Source organism: Peromyscus eremicus, chromosome 8a, assembly GCF_949786415.1.
Source record: "Peromyscus eremicus chromosome 8a, PerEre_H2_v1, whole genome shotgun sequence".
NCBI lineage: Eukaryota > Metazoa > Chordata > Mammalia > Rodentia > Cricetidae > Peromyscus > Peromyscus eremicus.
The window spans coordinates 85,483,256-85,503,329 of record NC_081423.1 but is presented as its reverse complement, the minus strand read 5'-3'; the positions used below and the strand labels follow the sequence as shown (position 1 = coordinate 85,503,329).

Here is a 20,074-nt window from a genome sequence, read left to right as displayed (position 1 = left end):
TGAATGCTGGGATTAAGGGCATGTGCTACCACACCTGGCCATTATTTCACTCAAGGAATGCTTGTAAAGAGAGTTAACTGCCAATCTCTGGTAGGTAGAACACATAGACATCTCACGGATGATGATCCAACTTAACAGTTTCCTGACCTTAGGATGCAGAAGCAATAGGCATTCACTAGAAAAGCCTCCAGATTTTTAATCTGATCTTTTCCTGAGCTAGTAATAACAAGACCATGGTGATATTGGGCACTGGCTATGGGTCATAACTCTCTGTCAGCCTCACTGCCACGAGGGAACATAGCCAATACTACAGAGTGCTGTGTTGTTCATTTGTCATGTTCAGTAAGCTGTGACGTTAGACACAGCCCATGCATCTGGCTCTGCAGTGTTTTCATCGTATGATGGCTTTATTGCATTATAGACCATTGAGCATCTGTTGTTAAAAACAAGTGGAACTGGGGCACTTCCGTCCAAGAACTCACCCTGGAGGGAAGGTGGATGCACAAAAAGACATGTGGGACAGAACACACAGTACTGGGTGCCATGTAGGCCCAAATCACGTGCAGACTGTTCAAGGCCTGGCCCAGGACAAGCCTTTTGACAGCTAGGATCGGCGTTCCAGGGTGGTCTTTCAGGGTCATGAACAAGGAGAGCTCCTGTGTGGCTTGGTCACCATTGTATTCCCGCTCGCTAGTCCAGCACTAGGAAAACGGTACCCACTGGGTAGAGTAGGTATTTGTCATCCAGCGGAAGTGCGGGGTGCCAGTCTATACTCCTGTTAGGCCCTGTTGGTCTGAGTAAGAGTAAGAGAGCCATAGGCTTTCCCCAGTTTCCCCCACTTCACCGAGGAATCATTCTGAGGTTCTCTTGAGAACATTCCTCTCATCTCCCATGTCCCCCACCTCAGAAGAGAGCAAAAGTATGACCCCTTAGTGTAAGTGGACATGTCAGGTGCACCTGCCACACATGTCTTCAGCTGATCACTTGGGGTAGTTTGTCAAAGAGTATGTAGGACAGCATTGAAAGTAGGTCATGGTCAGGGCTCCACAGAACGAGCCATGTGTCTCTTCAGCACACCCCATCCCCCTACGTTGGAGTCTTCTGCAGAAAGCCAAGTTGTTTGGGTTTCTTGTTTATTCTGAAGTTCCTCAAATCAGTTCCTCAATTTCAGAACCAGCCACCAGTGACTACAGTGAACTTGAAGTCTCCTCCCTCCCAGGGACACTGAACCTGGCTTTCTCTTGTCCACTAAGGCCTGAACCCAGTCCCACCCGGGGAAACTCACATATACAAACCCAGAAAGGATGGTAATGGTTGTATTTCAACAGGATTGGCCATGCCTAGGGAACAGCTCCTTGATATAAATCAGTCCATAAGGTTGGGGGGGGGCGGGGGGGGGGGAGGTTTCACAGTTCGAAACAGAATTGTTACTTATAATGATGACCTCAACTGGCAAGATCCTGAAGTACATTTTGATTTATCAAGAAAACTGGTTTGGCACTAGTGTGGTGACTCATACTTGTAATCCCAGCACTCAGGAGGCTGAGATGGGGAGATGATGAGTTCAAGGCCAGCCTGGGCCACATGGCAAGACCTTGTTTCAAAATAAGCAAAGCAAAACAGAACAAGAAAGGGAGGAGAGACTGTGGGGTGGCTTAGTGTGAGGCAGTGGGTAACACTGCAATCTTTGGAAACTCGAATGGTATATACGTCAACTCCCATTTCCTGAGCGTTCCTACTTACAGGAAATGTCCTCACGCATATTTAAAGGACATTTAAAATGCTTTCGCATAACATACATAAAATATTCTTACTGTTTACTGTATAAAGTGAAGTACACATGAGTTGGTTTTTTTCCATGATACCACTCTTCCTCCATGTGTCCTGCCTTCTAATTCCATAATGGCCTCTGTGGCTCAGAGGTGCCCTCTCTGGCATCCTTTCCATTTGGTGTTGGCTTTTTTGTTTTTGTTTTGGGGTGTGTGTGTGTGTGTGTGTGTGTGTGTGTGTGTGTTTGTGGTTTTTTGAGACAGGGTTTCTCTGCAGCCTTGGCTGTCCTGGAACTCACTCTGTAGTCCAGGCTGGCCTCGAACTCACAGAGATCTGCCTGCCTCTGCCTCCCGAGTGCTGGGATTAAGGCGTGCACCACCACTATCTGACTGGTGTTGGCTTCCTTAATGAAAAGTTTTTGCAAGTTCCATGTGAAATCTCATTGTAGCACTTTTTTTTTTTTAAAGGCTTATCAAATGCCCTGTGTCGGGGGTCTGGAGACAAAAGTATTGGCCGTGTGTATAACATGGCAGCTGGTGCTCAAGGCTTTGTTATAAAACAAACAAACAAACCAGTGACCTAGACTCAAGAAGCCCCAAACTAGACTTTATATAAGGAATAGCCAATTCTGAATTGGTCACGGACTCATTCCAGGATGAGACTCTCATCCCTCGGCCGAGGAGCAAAGGCCGGCCACAGTTCCACCGTGGAGTCTCTGCTGTTCACTTTTTTTTCTAAAACATAGGCTGTCTGTTCTTTTTTTTTTTTTTTTTTTTTTTTTTTTTTTTTTGGTTTTTCGAGACAGGGTTTCTCTGTGTAGCTTTGCGCCTTTCCTGGAACTCACTTGGTAGCCCAGGCTGGCCTCGAACTCACAGAGATCCGCCTGGCTCTGCCTCCCGAGTGCTGGGATTAAAGGCGTGCGCCACCACCGCCCGGCGGCTGTCTGTTCTTGCTTGGCCATTGGGGTGCTTCCTCCTGGGTCAGTCCCTGGGGTTCTCACTAACAGATCTTTGGACTGTAACAGCTTCTGTGTTTCAGCCCCACCTTTTAAAGCTCAGAGCATTGGATAGAGATTCAGTGTCATGGCTAAGAGTGGGCTTCGGCATAAAAGTCCTTCGTGTATATCCTGTTGCTGCTCCTTCCTTCCCTGCAGTGTGACATTGGGCAGGTGACCTACAGACCCCCGTTTCCTCCTCTGTGCAAAGGGCATTGTGTAGCCAGGTGTGGTGGCTCATACATATGACTCTAGATCCCAAGAAGCAGAGGCAGAAGAGTTGCAAGTTCCAGACCTGTCTCAAATCAATACAGAAATAATTAAAACAAACGATACAATATTAATGTCTTGCTCACAGAGTTGTAAGGATTTAAGAAATAATGCACACATCACACAGTACATAGTGAGCAGTAGGATCTGCCCGTGTGAATTTCTGTTTACATGGACCAGAATGTAATTATATGTATGCAGATGACAACAGATGTTGAAAATACCCAAAGATACGGCAAGAGAGCTAACTCCAGCCCTTCTGCCAAGGTCATCATGTATCACCAGGTCATTCCTCCGTCCGTCCGTTCCCTGCTGAGACCTTGCCCGTGGAGACGGGGCCAGACGGTTGCAGAGAGCTCCTTGGAGCCACCCTCGGATGTGGTCCTTTATTTACTGATGGCTCTGCCCTGTGTTCCGAGTGATCCTCCTCCTCCTCCTGCTCTTCCTGCTCCTCCTCCCCCTCCTCCTCCCCCTCCTCCTCCTCCTCCCCCTCCCCCTTCTCCCCCTCCCCCTCCTCCTCCTCCCCCTCCTCTTCCCCCTCCCCCTCCCCCTCCCCCTCCTCCCCCTCCTCCTCCCCCTCCTCCTCTTCCCCCTCCTCCTCCTCCTCCTCCCTTGAGTATCTGTCTGAGATGTTCAGCTGACGTTGGTGCTGCTGACCAGAGACTAAGGTGGGCACTAGCTCCGTACAGGCGAACGTTTGAAACAGTTGGCATTTCTAGTCAGGGCAAAGGCTGTTCGTTTGTCACAGCTTTCATCCCTCTGCAAGCCCCACTAGTGGGACACCAGCCGGATGCCAGGCACTGAACTGTATAAATTAAACCTTGTTTCTTGCAGTTACTCCTCCAGTGAAACACTGTTGTAGTTTGAGACTGCCTCTTTCACAGGTGAGATACCAGTCTCTGATCAAATGACTTGCCCAGGCCCACATCTCAGAATGTGGAAGGCCAGTGATTTGCACTTGGCGCCTCCATCCTGTTCTTTGTGGGAATGGCCCTTCTCCAGCATTAATTAGTAAGTAATGTGTTGGAATAAATTACCGCCAAAGGCCTTTCTGAATCTAAGAGCAATTTGGGACTCATCTATCATTTAAATAAATATAGAATAAATGACATGTAATCCATCTATCCATTTTCTCCCCCGCTGGATTAGAAACACCTTGAGGACAAGAGTAATACCTTTAGCAAATAACTAGGATGTATGAGAACCACCTGTTTCCCTGACACCCTGGGCCAGGAGAAAAAGAGAGAGCCCACTAACAGAGGGTCACCTGGAAATTCCAGTCCCAGGAATGTGCCACTCAGGATTATCTCCCAGTCCTACAAAAGGTGTGAACAAGGATGGGCTCTTTGTGGTGCTGTTTCTAAGGGAAATTTGGAAACGAGTTCATCCATAGAAAAGGAGGTGGATAGTCTGTAACAGTGAAGAAGTTCCTTTTTGGGTGATTGCAGGTATGAGCAGGGTGTGAGTGTGTATGTGTGTGTGTGTGTGTCTGTGTGTGTCTGTGTCTGTGTGTGTATCCGTGTGTGTGTCTGTGTGTGTGTCTCTGTGTCTCTGTGTCTCTGTGTCTGTGTATCTGTGTGTGTATCTGTGTGTCTGTGTGTGTCTGTGTGAGTGTGTGTATCTGTGTTTAATCACTTGAGACTGTTGTCTATAAAAACAGACTAACTCACTGAAGAAAATGTGAGAAAATTATTAAAATACTTTTAAAAACTAAGACATTCATAAGTCTGACACAAAGAGAACCTTTGTTATGTCTGCCAGTGTCTGGATTTTTTGTTTTGAGACAGTCTCCATGTCTGTGTTTTTATAAATGCTGATATACTGTAGAAGGGCTGGAGAGATGGCTCGGCAGTTAGGAGCACTGGCCGCTGGTACAGAGGACCTGGCTTAGGTTCCCAGCACCCACGTGGTGACTAGCAACTCTCTGTTCTGCCAGTTCCAGGGGCTCCAGCACCCTTGTCAGGCATTTGCAAGTGCCAGGCAAGCACAAGGTGAGCAGGTATACATGCAGACAGAACACCCATACACATCAAGTTAAAAAAAGACACACGTGGATATTATTCAGGACCAGAGTTTACATATAATTCTATATACTTTTTCCTTAACATTGTCTCCAGCGATATTTGTTCATATTGTTAGTTTTTATAAACATTTTAATGGGTAAGCTGTGATTTAATAACTAATTTCCCCATAATTAATTTTGTTCTGGCTTTTTACTATTATAGAAACACTCTGAACATCTTCAATTGTGCATCTCTTTTTATATCTCTATTTGTTTCATATCAAGATTGTATTTCGATGTGATATCTGCATAAAAAGTGGCCGTCGTCGTCTTGTATAATGCGTTACTGTCTCCGGAACTTTCGACTGTGTTATGGCATTGGATGAGTAAAAGTGAATGAGGGTGTGTTTAAAGGTCAGAGTGAAGGAGAGGAAAGAGAGACTGGGGTGCTGTGGCTTGTCAGCGGCTTCCTGGAAGTGGAAGGCCTGAGCTTAGTGTGAACAGGACAAGCAGGAAGTGCCAGGTGGCCCACACAGGAAGGCCCACTGAGAGACCTGTTGAGCTCAGTAGCTGGAAGGTTGGGGAGAGACTGGAGCAGCCAGAGCCCCACCCTGTGATTAGGGAAACAGTGGTCAGATAGATTACAGACCACAGACTTGGGACTGGACCCGTAAGACTGCAGAACGAGCAGATGGCTTTCGGCCTGAGGTTGTCTAAAGGACATGGTGTTTTACGATGAGCTTGGCCCAGTGGGGATGGGCCGAGGTCAGGGAGAGGATGGAAGTGGCTGAGACCTACACTAATAGAATGGATACGGGTGGTGGCCCTTAGCATCCTGAGGGCCCCTGAGGGCGTTGGTGTTTCCTCAGGCCCTGGGCCAGCCAGGGCTGCCAAACATGTGGTGGGGACTGGAGGGCTATGCTAGGCTCAATCCCACAATTCTCTTAAACGAGCCATTGTCTGTGGAATTGGCAGTAAGGCTAAATAGTTGTGGGCATGTGAGGTTTCTTTTTTATATTATCGATCTGTAAAATTTTAATGATTAATGAACCTTCACATTTCATATCTTCATTAATGGGAAATGCACAAAAGAAATCTCCCTCCAGGGAGCAGGTGTCAAGCTGGCCAAGGAGATGGGTTCAAGATCCTTCCAGTTCAGTTTCACTCAGAATACCCAAGTACAGCTTCAGGCGTCACCCTCCTTCTTGCTGGTGGTCACCTGCCCCGTGTCCCTTGGAAAAGAGTTCAGCAAGCCTTCCGGAGCCCTGTAACTTTTACCAGCATAGTTGCCCAGCAGCTACTGTCTGCCCTCCCCCAGAGTCCTCCAGCTAGAACCCTGTCCCCAAGAATGCCAGGGAATGGAGGTTTATAGCCTCACTTTCCTGGGAATTGGGCGGTGGGGTAAAGGAGGACCAACTTCATTTTCATGATCTGGTTCGGAACTTCATCCCATCTCGCCTGCTGCAGCTATGACGTCAGCTTACCCACCAGCTGCTTAAGGAGTTTGTGATTTCTACAGAGAGACTCACCTCTGGATTACATCTTCCTGGGCCCTCCTCACCTGGAGTAGTGTGTGTGTGTGTGTGTGTGTGTGTGTGTGTGTATGCGCATGCCGGCATTTACAATATATGTGCATGTCTGTGGAGGCCTGAGATCTGATACTGTTCCTCAGGAGTCACCCACACTTACTACTTTTTATTGTATTTTTGTTTACTCAGGCCACAGAGTGGGTGTGGAGGTCAGAGGGCAACTTGGAGTCATTTCTCTCCTACCATCTGGCTTAGTGGCACTCACTTCCCCTGCAGAGCCCTCTCTCCACCCCCTCCTCATTTTTTGAGGCTCACACTCGAGTCCTCCAGCAAGGCACATTAGCAAGTGTTTTATCAGCTGGCATCTCCTTAACTTTTCACATCTCCCTTCCCTTAAGCAATTATTGTTCACCCATAGAAGCCTCTCCTGAGGGCCGCAGCTGCTCTGGGTTTCCCTGTGTGCCCCACGGCATGTCCTCTGTGTGTCCTTGAACTCCTAGGTTGTGTGTACTTTTCTGACTGCCTAGCTGTTACCCGAGCATACTGTGAGCCCCCCCCCCCCCCCAAGGACAGTGTCGTCCCAGCACCCAGGGCAGAGCACCCAGCAGACCCTGTGTATGCCCAGGGCCTTCTCAGCTCTACAGCAGGACAGGACTTACCACAGAGCCTTTATTCATCAAAAGCCTCCTCTGTCCCCAGGCACTGGCTCTCAGAGTCTTCATAGGGTCTGTGAGAGACTGCTGTGCTGTGTGCTCTGAGCTCTATATCTGATGTGAGAATCACATGGTTTGGGGGTTTTTGGTTGGTTGGTTGATTGGTTGGTTTGGTTTTGGTGTTTTGTTTTGTTTTGGGGTTGGTATTTGTTTATTTGTTTGTTTGTTTATTGTGGAGACCAAGCCTCTCTATGTATCCCTGGCTGTCCTGGAACTCACTCTGTAGACCAGGCTGGCCTCGAACTCAGAGATCCGCCTGCCTCTGCCTCCCGAGTGCTGGGATTAAAGGTATGCGCCAATGCCGCCCAGCAGGTATATCTGTTTTTGTGGAAGTTATTCTTAAACTTTAATGTACATACATAACTGTAATTTTTAATGAAATTTACACATTTTCACAAGTAAAATTTCCCCAAAAGACAGTTTTATTATTCTTCCTCTTTAGATTTAGCTATTTTCCTTTATGTGTATGAGTGTTTTCCTGTGTATGTCTTTGCGCTACATCTGTGCCCAGTGCCCATGGAGGTGAGAGGAGGGCATTGGCCCCCCTGGAACTGAAGTTACAGATGGTTGTGAACCACTTTGTGGGTGCTGGGAACTCCGCCAGGCCCTGGAAGAGTGGGCAGTGCTCTTAACTACTGAGCATCTCTCCAGCCCCTTGAACTGATTTTTTTACACACAATTGTTAATTAAGTTGACCAACATATTACATTGATTCCTGTGCCCGCCTTTATTTCTTAGTTCCATGTCCCTTTTTCTGGCTTATATTTCTTCTTTCCAAAGCATATCCTTCAGTGGTTCTTTGAGCAAAGATAATAATATGTTACCTGGAATTCTTGTTTATGTACATACATGTTGCGTATAGATTTCTAAACATTTTTAAAAGGAAAATGAAAGGACCTATTAAAACTCATCAACTTAAAAATTCTAAGACCGCCGGGCACGCCTTTAATCCCAGCATTTGGGAGGCAGAGGCAGGCGGATCTCTGTGAGTTCGAGGCCAGCCTGGGCTACCAAGTGAGTTCCAGGAAAGGCGCAAAGCTACACAGAGAAACCCTGTCTCGAAAAACAAAACAAAACAAAAAAAAAAAAAAAAAATTCTAAGACCTGGCAGTATGTAGCTGTGCCACTGGCCTGGAAGGCTGACTTATTTGTTGCTGATTCAGCACTTACCAACTGGACACGCCCTCCCCAATTCTTAATTCTTATGCTTCTTGCCCTCAAGGGCTGAGACATAGACCAAATACAGAACAGAAATAGCACTAGCCTTGTAGCCAGTTAATACCTCTCCGTTCCTGGATTCAACAAGAGTTGATGATCTTTGAGTGCCAGGGGAATGGGCCAAGAATATTGTCTTTTGAGTCCTAAGCCCAGGGCTGGTTCTCTGGTTGTCCAAATTGAGCCTCATCTGCTCCAGCAGCTGACTTACCTCCCAGCCTTAGTTTCTTCATCTGTCAAATGGGAATAAGAAGAACAACCTTGTAACTGTTAGGTGCATCAACAGTGCAGAAAACCCACCCAGCCTGGTGCCCATACAGACATGTGTGAGTGGTTTCAGCTGTTGTACCCCCTTAGCTGAGTGGACACTTGGTGAATGAACGCAGGAGACCACTGTAAACGGTTTCCCTGAGGAGAAAAAGATAGGGCGGATCTGGGTAAGAGCTCCATAGAGAAGGCGTGGCCCACAGAGGGAGGAACAGGGCGAGTAAAGAGGAGCAGACTTGCTCATTGCTACCCAACTCCTTTGAGCAAAGGGACCGTTCTGGCTGGCTGGGGGCCAGGGCAGGGCAGAAAGGGGAGCCAGGACGGAGCAGGTGTGGGACCTAGGGACACAACTGGCCAAAGAGCTGTTTGCAAGGGCAGCTCCCTCTCGATGGCACATGCCCTAGGACCCCCCCCCCTCTTGCTTCACAGTCCCTTTTGTGAGGGCAGCTCCCTCTCGCTGGCATATGCCCGGGGTCCGTCCCTTTGCTTCACAATCCCTCCTTTTTGTTAGGTTGAAGCTCAACTGGTGTGGCCTGCTGGCTAGGCCAGCTACAGGCAGAAAAGAGGAAGCACTGGACGGCAATGGTTTCAACCAATGTCTTATTAAGGAAGTTGAGTCATTTACTTCTGCAGTTTATCCCTCTGGGCATTCACAGAAGGACACGCTCCTATTTCCAGATGAAATTGAGAGAGATTTGCTCAGGCCCTTCAGTGGACGTTTATGAGATGACCTCCAAGGTTTTGATTTCCCTTTTGTGGAGGGTAAAGTGAACATGGAATTCCTTAGGTGAGGCTGTGGACACCTTGTTTATGTGAAGCAGAAACACAGAAGTGTCAGTGACTCGGGTCACAGCCTAGTAAAAGGCAAAGGGACGGACATGCACTTGGCATCTTCTGTTGGCCAGACCAGCTGTGGAGTTTGTGATCTCTACCTCTGTCTACTCAGAGGATCCTGAAAGTCAGGACTCTGGCTTCCTGAGCGAAGTCAGAGAAACGGTTCAAGGTCAGTGCACAGGCTCCAGAGGCAGGGCCAAGTCCAACACACCTCTAGCTGTGTAACCTTTTAGGCATGCTGGGAACTTCTCACATCCACAACTGAAAGGAAGGTTAAATAATGCTAGGTGCTTAGTAAATATTAGCCACTATTATTCTGAATTGGAGTCTCCAGCCCACAATTAATCCTGACCAGGTCTGTTCTGACAACCAGGAGGAACCTCAGAGGCCATTGGTTCCAAGTCTTTTCTTAGCGACCTGGAGTTCTCCAGAGGTCCTCAGTTGTGGGGAGGAAGGCTGAGTGGGTGGGCCTCTTGCCCCCTCCTTCAGCCCGGGCAGCTGTTTCTGTGAGGTTGCAGGCTTCTAGCTTTCGTATAGTGGTGAGTATGATTTCATTTGACAAAAATGGCCCGACGGCTTTTTTTCTTCTTTTTTAATCTAGAGGCCCTAGCTTCTGTTTCCCAGCCTGGCGTTCTCAGGGTAAGTGTACTCACTAAAAGAGGGAAGTGAAATATGATACATTTTAGAGAGGCTATTTTCTCTGAAGGCCAACATTTAAAATATTACTGTTGTACCTTTTCATGAATCAAAGACTCACTTAGCCTCACTCTTATTTCTGACCCAGAATCCTGGAAACTGAAGTGTTTTCCTTCTGAGCTCTCCAGTTGGTAACCTGTGTCCCCGAGGAATGTATTTACATCTTATTTCGGTGTAATTAAATGTAAACAAACACATGTTCCCAGTGGGCACTGTTAGTATAAAGAGGGGGCAAATGGCAGACCTGCTACCAGGAGGCTTGTCAGGAGTAGAGAGTCGAGGAGGCTAGGAAGATGGCTCACTGGTTAGAGCATAGACTGCTCTTCTGGAGAACAGAGGTTTGATGTTGGCTCAACCACCCGTGACTCCAGTTCCAGGGAGTCGATGTCTCCTCAGGCCTCCACAGGCACCAGATAACACAAGTGATGCATACACGCACACGGAGGCAAGACATTCGTACATACAAAATAAAAAGTTCAGACACTAGGTTGGGAGAGGTGGCCCAGTAGTTGAGGGCATAGGCTGTCCTTTCAGAGTCCCTGAGTTTGTTCTCAGCTCCCACGTCAGGTGGCGGACAGCCACCTGTGACCCCAGCCCCAGCAGATCTGACTGCCTCTTCAGACCTCGGCGGCTCCCCCAACATGCGTGAAGATAAAATTAATTCCATTCTTTTTAAAGGTTCAGAGTCTAGCCAGACATGGTTGGTGTCTGGTAGCTGCTCAGGAAGCTGAGGCAGAAGGATTGCCAGTTTCAAGACCCTTGACCATCTTAAAATGATCTCTTCCCTTACTTTTATTTATATTTGGTGTGCGTGCGTGTGTGTGTGTGTGTGTGTGTGTGTGTGTGTGTGTGTGTGTGCAAACGCCATGGTGCACATGTTGAGGTCACAGGACAACTTGTGGAAGTCAATTCTCTTTTCTCTACTCTGTGGGTCCCAGGGATCAAACTCAAGTTCTCAGGCTTGGCAGCCCCCAAAAATTGTTTCCTTAAAAAGGTCTGGAAGCGTACTGTATGTCAGTGGTAGAGCACTTGTCTGGCGTGTGTGAGGCCCTGATTTCAGACTCCAGCACTAAGAGAAAAGCATATTCTGGGCCCGATGCCCAGTGACTCTTCAGTGTATCTAGGATGAGTGCATTTTAAGAACTCATCTGGCACTGTAACCTTCACAGTTCCAAACTTTCAGGTGGAAAACTCCTGCACTGGAGAGCTCTTTGTGGGAGGGGGCAAAGGCAGAATCAGGCATGGAGCCCTGGCCCTGCCTGACTTGGGAGACTGGCGCAACCTCCTGGGCCATGGTATACCCTTGGGCATCAGGGCAAGCGCCACGACCCCTTCCCTGGGAAAATACAAACTGCGTCTTGCTCCTGTGGCTCTCAGACATCCTTGAGCCCAAACCAAGAACTGTCCTTACAGATAGAGCCTAGGGTTGATCTGGTAGCATCCCAGTCACTTCTGCCCCTAGGTTCCTGCAGCGCCATCGAGGCATGGCAGGAGGAGATCAGATTGGTGTATGCACCAGGCCTGAAAGAGTGTGGCGTGAAGCCTGCCTGTGCTGTGTGTGGGCCCTGGGTGTGGCCCTTGCCTTTGCCGTCATCCTTGGCTTCCACACAATGAAGATAGCAGGCGGCCGCAATCACTGGAGGCTGAGGTGGAGCTGAGGAGGGGGTTGGGTTGAGGGATGAAGTAGAGCCTTGGCCTCATTTAGCCCCCCCCCCCCACACACACACACTGCAGGAGAGAAAGGACAGGTTTCGGGCCTGGGGGGATAGGGTGAGCCAGCACCCAAAGCCTAGGGCTGGGAGGAACACCTCGCTACACTCCTGACATGGATACTGAACTCGGTTTTATGGACCAGACCCACATAGAAGTGGGGGGGGGGGGGGAAGGAAGCAGCCCTGACCATATTTGTGGGAGCGCTGCCCTCAGGCCAGCGAGCCTGGAGGCTGCCAGTGAGGGCTGAGTCATGGTCATGTGGTACAGGAAAGCTTCTCTGCTGCTGCTGCTGCTGCCTCTAACTGTCTGCCTCTGGGAGGGAGGGTGGGGGTCAGCCTGTGTTCCCTGTGCCAGTCTCAGGTCCAGCTGCCACCTGCTGGGTCAGCTTCTCAATGGCCTCCTTGTCATTCTGCCTCCCAGGCTGGGGATGAGTCACTGAGGAGTACACGGGAGGCCACAACCTCAACTTCTCCCCGGGGAGAGCAGCCTGGTGTTGGCCGTGTGTGCGTGGGGGTGGGGGCGATGGCTCCTGGCCTGCTGCCCAGCTAGCCACCTAGAGGAAAGAAAGGTCCTGGGTTGGCTGAGTGCCCCACAGTCTCTGAAAGAACTCCAGCTCAAGGTGAACTTTCAACACCAGGTAGAGGCACGCTGTCTGAGCGGAGAGTAACTCGGGGCCCGCCATCTTCCTCATTCATTGGCCCAGCTCTTTATCTCTCATACTCGGGGTCATCCCGTCTGAAGGTCTGCAAATGTGCTTTTGGTCCTTTGGTGCCCTTGTCCAGCCAACATGAGTCATCCGGATTTTTGTCTTGCTGTTCTCTCTACTAAGATGCAGCCATGCACAGGGTCCCCCTCTGCTCTTAGGAGCCCTCCAACCACAGAGGACCAGGAATTTCCTTTCATGTCTGCCTGAAGAGCCTAGGGTCCGAAGCCTGCCCAGCTTTGCTACACAGGGGCTGACTGACTGACCAGGGATCCACTTGGGTAGGCTTCAGGTTTTTCACAGAAAATAAGGAGATTGAAATAACCCTGAGGTCCGTTTAAGCATACATCTACTTCTGTTAGATTTGGGGAGTTTTCTAGTTGATTTTTAAACTGCATTTCCTCTGGTAGAAAGGTTAAGAAAGGTGGCTTTATTGTAGGCTTTAAGTCAGTTTTTGGAAGGTTGAGGGATTTGGGGATGTATGGAGGAAAATGGCGAAAATTACAATAATAGCTATCTGGAGGCTTTTATTGGGAGTCAGAGCTCCCCATAGACTTTCTGTTTGTCTGTTTGTTTGTTTGTTTGTTTGTTTGTTTGTTTGTTTGTTTGGCTGAGGGTGTAGTTCAGTGGTGGAACACATATCTGACATGCTGGACATCCTGGGCTCAATCCCCAGCAGCACACAAAACCAAAAACATTCCTGTCCTTAAAAAGTATTCCAATACTAGCTGGGTGTAGTGGTACACACTTTTAATTCAAGCACTCAGGAGGCAGAGGCAGGCAGATCTTTGAGTTTGAGGACACCCTGGTCTACAGAGTGAGTTCCAGGAGAGCCGGGGTTGTGCAAAGAAGCTGATCTTGGGGCGGGGGGGGGGGGGGGGGGGGGGAGTATTCCAGTGTTGATGAGCTCAGACTGCCACTCTTTCTCTCACGATAATTCTAATGTCCGTGCTGTGGGCAGGGTTGACAGCAGCGTATGGCTGCTCTCTGTTTGGCTTCCTTGGGAAGGCTCAGGGTACTCCACGTGGAACCCAGAGAGAGGTGGTAGTTCATGCTATGTGCCCAGACATTGGTTAGTATTAAAGTCTCCAGTATAAATGCTACTCCTAATGTTGCTTGGGGGGAAAAGAATTACCTAGAAGTTTTCAGCAAATGAGTTTGGACATTTGAGGAGGAAGCCATTTTTGAGAACCTTCTAGAGAGCCACAAACAGTTACATCATTGGAAAGGAGCCAAGTGTTGAGCCCATTTTTAGGCTGAATAGTAGGCTTTGTAACAGTTATGCACACATGTATTCATACAAGGCCATGCATTTCATGACAGTGTTTTGACCACAATTGTAACAGTTATGCACACACGTATTCATACAAGGCCATGCATTTCATGACAGTGTTTTGACCACAATGAGACTGCATGTAGCACTGGCTCCACAAGACTTTGTCACCCCGATGATGTCATAATGCACTCTGTGATACTCACACAGTGCTAAAATCTCCTGGAGACACATTTCTCAGACTGTATCCCCACCATTAAATGGCATGTGACTGTATATACCTATCCCTTCTGTGAACAAAACCAAACCTTGGTTTTCTCCTGTGAAGGCAAGGTGTCCCTGGGGTCTGTGAGGTGATGGATAGAGGAGGAGATTTATCGCCCTGTCCTGAGGAAACAAAGTTTTCCAAACAACAGAAAGAGGTTTAGTCATTGTAGAGGCAAGAAAAATCCAGTTCCAATTCCCTGTTGTAGCTGTCTGCAGGGGAAAGGTGGACTCTTCTTTAATACACATTTTTATTTGCTCTTTGATGATTTTGTACATGTGTATAATGTATTTTGATAATATTCACCCCACTACCCTCTTTTTTAAAATTATTTTTAGCCCAGTGGTGGCAGTAGTGGACACACCTTTAATCCCAGCACTCAGGAGGCAGAGGCAGGCAGATCTCTGTGAGTTCAAGGCTAGCCTGGTCTATAGAGCAAGATCCAGGGCAGACAGGGCAACACAGAGAAACCCTGTCTCAGAAAACCTAAAATAGTATAATAATAATAAATTAAAATCATTTATTTTTGTATATTGAATGTTTAGCCTTTGTATATATATGTGCAGTACATGTGTGTGTGTAGGAGGCACACTGGAAGGTTCTTGGCTCTTTATGTCAACTGGACTCATTCTCCAAACACGCCGAGTGGTAATGAAGCCAAGCTCACAACCTTTACAAGCATTTGACTTGTGGGACCCCCAATTGCAAGAGCATGGGTGTGGGGTTTTTAACCGGAGCATGCGCAGTTTGCCGGTGGCTACAACGCTGAAGAAAACAACCCCCGTCCCTCTGGAGGCCCAGCACAGGGACCCATTACACTGTAGTGCCAGTATCCGGGGGTCACACACACACACACACACACACACACACACACACACACACACACGTGTTTCCCCTCCAACCTGTGCCTAACCTCTCCGTGGGGTCTGGGCTTTGGAGTGACCTGCTCTGTGTTTGGCCCTCAAGGTGAGCACGAGCCTGGGAGATGGCAGTGATGGAAGTGGCCTGCCCAGGCTCTCCTGGCTCAGCGGTTGGGCAACAGAAGGAGCTCGCCAAAGCCAAGGAGAAGACCCAGTCGCTAGGGAAGAAGCAGAGCTGCGTCTACAAGCTTGAGGCTGTGGAGAAGAGCCCCGTGTTCTGTGGGAAGTGGGAGATCCTGAACGATGTGATTACCAAAGGCACAGCCAAGGAAGGGTCCGAGGGTGGGCCGCCCGCCATCTCCATCATCGCCCAGGCTGAATGTAAGGATCTGGGGCTGCTCTGAGCACGGTGACAAGTGAGTGCGCTTGCAGATGGGTGGCTGGGCGTGAGAGGCCAGCCTTGGAGTCCCCATGGAAGAGCAAGGTCAGAGTGAGCACTCTATAAGATTCTCTCACCAGACCCACCCGTTTGGAGGTCTAACCCAGAATAAATAAATGGGAGCTCTAAGAGTGCTAGGGTGGACCATGGGGGACCTAGCGAATGGAGGCTGTGCCACTGTGACCTGAACAGGGAACAGCCAAGAGGCAGGAATGCTTAAGGACTCCCTCCGCAGAAACATCAAGCTGGCCCTTAATCTTTTGCTGTAACGTTGAACAGTAACATCTGGAGGGGCCCAGACAGGAAAGGCCAAGTCTCCTAGGAAACCCCTCATGCCTACCTACCTTTCACTGCCTTCAACCAGGGATGGCTCCACCCACCCCCACCCTCTGCCCCCAAAATAAGCACCCTGCTCTTGGGCCTGCTGGGCCCGTCTCTGGGCAGCCAGCCTCTGCAGGTGGGGCCAAGTCTGGCCCTTTCCACTTCTATTCCTGTTGCCTTGAGATGATATTGATGGTTGCCTGGGAACAAGAACTCCCAGGAGGGTTGGGAAGCACCAGTTCTCCACGGTCCTCAGCACCACCTTCCAGCCCAGGAGGTATCCTGGGCTAGAACCTGGAGGGCCTGATAGCCTGTGACGTGCTGGCATTTCTCTCCACGTATCCACCCTCTGCTTCACCTCCCCAAGCCGTCCAGTTGGCTTTTGAGAAGAAATGAGAAAATGAAAATGAAATGAATGCACACATGAACACATACCTGTAAACATAAGGGGGCGGCTGTGCCCAGTGGTGTGTGGAATGTTCTAGGAAGCCTCACTGTAAGTGAGGTGGCAGCAGGTTCCCTATGATCCCCATCTTACAGACAGTCCCCTCTCGACTAGTAAGCTGGGGACAGAGTGACCCCCAGTGAGAGATGAGGTGGTGGCCGGGAGGTGAGCCCCTAGACAGAGGACTTGACAGAGAAGGGAAGAGCGGCCATTAGGGCCTGTCTGTAAAAGGCTCACTCCTAAATGCTCAGCTTGCCTTCGTTTTCTCCCCCTGCTAATCTGGCCCCTTTTCCTTGACTTGAAGGTGAGAATAGCCAAGAGTTCAGCCCCACCTTTTCAGAGCGCATTTTCATCGCAGGGTCCCAGCAGTACAGGTAAGAAAGCAAGCTGCTAGAGCTGGGCAGGAGGGATGTGACGCCAGACCCACCTGCCAGCCGCCTGCCCAGGCCACTCTCACTCACCAGGCCTCTGGCTCCCTGCTTCAGCACCTGGGTTCTGCTCCTGGCGGCCGCCCAGCTTTCCTGGCCCAGCTTCTCTCGGCCAAGGCAGCTTTGCAGAAGCTGCTCCTGGCTCCTGTCAACTTGACATTTTATTTTTATTCTCCTCCGAGTCCTTGATACACCCCTGCTTTCCCATCAGCAGGGAGGGTGCCCGGAACAGCAGCTTCCCACTGGTGAATAGTCATGGGCACAGTCCAGAGGGGCCGCTTTGACCATCCCATAGGGGAGACACCCCAGGGGTCTTATTCCAGCCCTGGCCCATGGATGGGAGCTAGGCCAGGATCAGTCTGTCCCCTGGCTCCCCCTTCTCCAAAGATGAGATTTGATCAGAGTCTGTCCCAGATGGAGGCCCCTCCTCCCACAGGACTTTGGTCATTGGCCTTTAGAAACTGCTAGTGCTGGAAAGGGGTCCCGGTGGAGGCTGCTGTCCTCCTTAGGGTTTAGGCGATCCCTTGTGTTGCCTCTGGCACCTTTTGGCCCAGAGAATGGGGTTTCTGATGAACTCTCCTCTTTTGGCTGCCTGAGAAGCTTACAGGCTCCCATCACACCAGGAGCCAATTGTGGGGTAGAAAGCGATGCAGAAGGACTATGGCTGAGGCTGTGGCCACTGCCCCCAGCTGCTTCTCAACGGCCCTTTCAAACCCTTTCCTGAAACTAGTTCCTTTAATACCTGACCAGGGTGGGAGCCTGGCAGATCCTTGGTGGCTGCACCAGCCAGAAAGGGCGTCCATTTGGCAGCTTCTCGTGTTCCCATGGCAACTTGGTATCTCCAAGGGCTAAGGGTAGAGATGACAGAAGCAAAGCCACTCTGACCTATCAGAGCTAAGATGCCTGCCCAAGAATGGCCCTCTCGGGTCACTCCACCCGAGGAGCAGTAAGAGAGCTGGCCTCGAGAAAGGCAGAGGGTCTGCCCCAGCCCACAGCAGCAAGCTTATGGGGCTGCCTGCTAAGGAGCCAGGCACTAAGACTTATGAGCTGTTCTCATTTAAACCCCATCTCCACCCCATGCGGCAGGAAACCCTCTGCTTGTTTCATAAGTGAGAAAACTTGGTATTCCTTGGGGCTTAGGAACTTGCCCACACTAAGTACAGAGGTACCACATGGTGACATTTTGGTCAACAGTGGGCCATGTACACGTTAGTGGTCCCGTAGGCCCGTAGCACCTAGTAATAAACAGCTGTCCAAGTTTGTACTGGTGTACTCCGTGATGCTCACACATACTCACCTAACACCGCGTTTCTCACATGCGTCCCCTGTCATTAAGCATGCATGACTGGAATGACAGAGCTGGGGTTTGCACTCAGAGTCTCTGACTGCACAGACAGTTCCCTGAACATTCCCTCTCCTCGATTTCCTGCACTCAAAATGTGGATCTGCCCCTATTTTGACAGCCAGTCTGAGAGTCTTGATCAAATCCCCAACAATGTGGCCCACGCAACTGAAGGTAAAATGGCCCGTGTGTGCCGGAAGGGAAAGCGTCACAGCAAAGCCCGGAAAAAACGTAAGAAGAAGAGGTCGAAGTCACAGGCCCAGGCAGGAGTGGCCTCAGCCAAGCCCCTGCCCCGAACCCCTGAGCAAGAGAGCTGCACCGTCCCTGTGCAGGTGAGACCCTCCGCCATTGTCCTGGTCCCTGCTCATGGGTGTTTGGACTGGGACTTGTGACACCTGTATTTTTCCTGCAGGAAGATGAGTCTCCACTTGGCACCCTCTATGCCAGAAATGTCTCCCAGGTCACCAAGCCTCTGAAGGAACCAGACCTCGGCCACCTGTGCTGTAAGAAACAAGGGGACGGCCTGCGACCAGTGCTACCACGACCAGAACTCCACAAACTGATCAGCCCCTTGCAATGTCTAAACCACGTGTGGAAACTCCACCACCCCCAGGCCGTAGGCCCCCCACCCCATTCCACTCACCCTTTCCCCTACAGCAGACTGCCCCATCCTTTCCCATTTCACACTCTGGAGCCCTGGAGACCCTACCCGCTGGAATCCCTCCTCCTGGACAAACTAGCTGGTGTAAGTGGCCAGCAGCCCCTCGCTGGCCCACGCCTAAGCAAACTGGCCTATGGAGACAGTCAGAAGCCCCTGCCCGGCCCACACCTGGAGTCCAGCTACCCGTCTCGAGGTGGCCAAGAGAAGGTTCCTGTGGAAGAGTACCTGGTGCATGCACTACAAGGCAGTGTGAGCTCAGGCCAGGCCAACAGCCTGGCCAGCCTGGCCAAGACGTGGTCCTCAGGGAGCTCCAAGCCTCAGAGACTCAGCCCTGAAACTGAGGACAACGAGGGTGTCCTGCTTACCGAGGTAACGAACCCCCTAAACTCCTGTACACAGACCTCCAAGAGCCACCTTCCAGATGAGGGGCCATAGATGGGGGTCCGGGTGGGGCTTGCTGGGGAAGCAAAGTGTCTCTTGAAGCCAGCAGGCCCATGGTAATATATCAGTTTGCTCACTGGGGACGGAATCGGGGGATTCTGTTACCATGACAAAATGCCTAAAACAATCAACTAGAAAGGTTTGTTTGGGCTGATAGTTTAGAGTTTGGGGCCCAGTACGTTATGGCTGAGCATCTGGTGGAGCAGACTTATGACTTCACATCCCAGAAGCAGAGAGAGATTAAGGGTGTGGATCCATTTGAAGGGCATACCCCAAAGGCCTAACTTCCTCCCATTAGGCCACACCTCTTAAAGGCTCCACCCATCCTATAGCCACAGAGCGATCTCGGCTTTACCTCACGCATGCAGTCCTATAGCCCTCCACCTACAGCCTCACTTCCCACAGCCTTTCTAGCTGTCTCTTTTCAGTCTCCCAGGTAGTTTCACTGTTGCTGAATTATGTGTGTTGAATGAAAACATCCTGGCAAGCAGAGGGATGCGGCCTGCCCTCTCCCTGCCCACCCCCTTCCTTTAGTTCCCTGCCTGAGTAACTTTGGAACTTGAAGCGTTTTGTTCAACTGGCCGGATTTATTCTATTCACTTTTTTAAAATTTATTTAATATTTTTATTTTATAATTAACTTAATTTCACATATCAGCCACGGATTCCCCCGTCCTCCCTTCTCCCCACAATCCACCCACCATTCCCACCTCCTCCAAGGCAAGGTCCCCCCTGGGGAGTCAGCCCAGCCTGGTAGACTCAGCCGAGGCAGGTCCAGTCCCCTCCTCCCTACACCAAGGCTGAGCAAAGTGTCCCAGCATAGGCCCCAGGCTCCAAATAGCCAGCCCATGCACTAAGGACAGGTTCTGGCTCCACTGCCTGGGGGCCTCCCAA

At 50.0% G+C, this 20,074-nt stretch overlaps 1 protein-coding gene across 1 annotated transcript in view; it reads left to right on the top strand.

Moving 5' to 3' along the window:
• Positions 1-20,074, top strand: part of Map3k14 (mitogen-activated protein kinase kinase kinase 14) — a 47,536-nt gene that overhangs the window by 7,525 nt on the left and 19,937 nt on the right. The window contains exons 2-5 of the mRNA XM_059271921.1: positions 15,211-15,485; positions 16,614-16,683; positions 18,201-18,411; positions 18,492-19,109. Coding sequence (XP_059127904.1) covers positions 15,230-15,485; positions 16,614-16,683; positions 18,201-18,411; positions 18,492-19,109 — 1,155 coding nt within the window. The 5' untranslated portion in view covers positions 15,211-15,229. The remainder of the gene's footprint in view (positions 1-15,210; positions 15,486-16,613; positions 16,684-18,200; positions 18,412-18,491; positions 19,110-20,074) is intronic.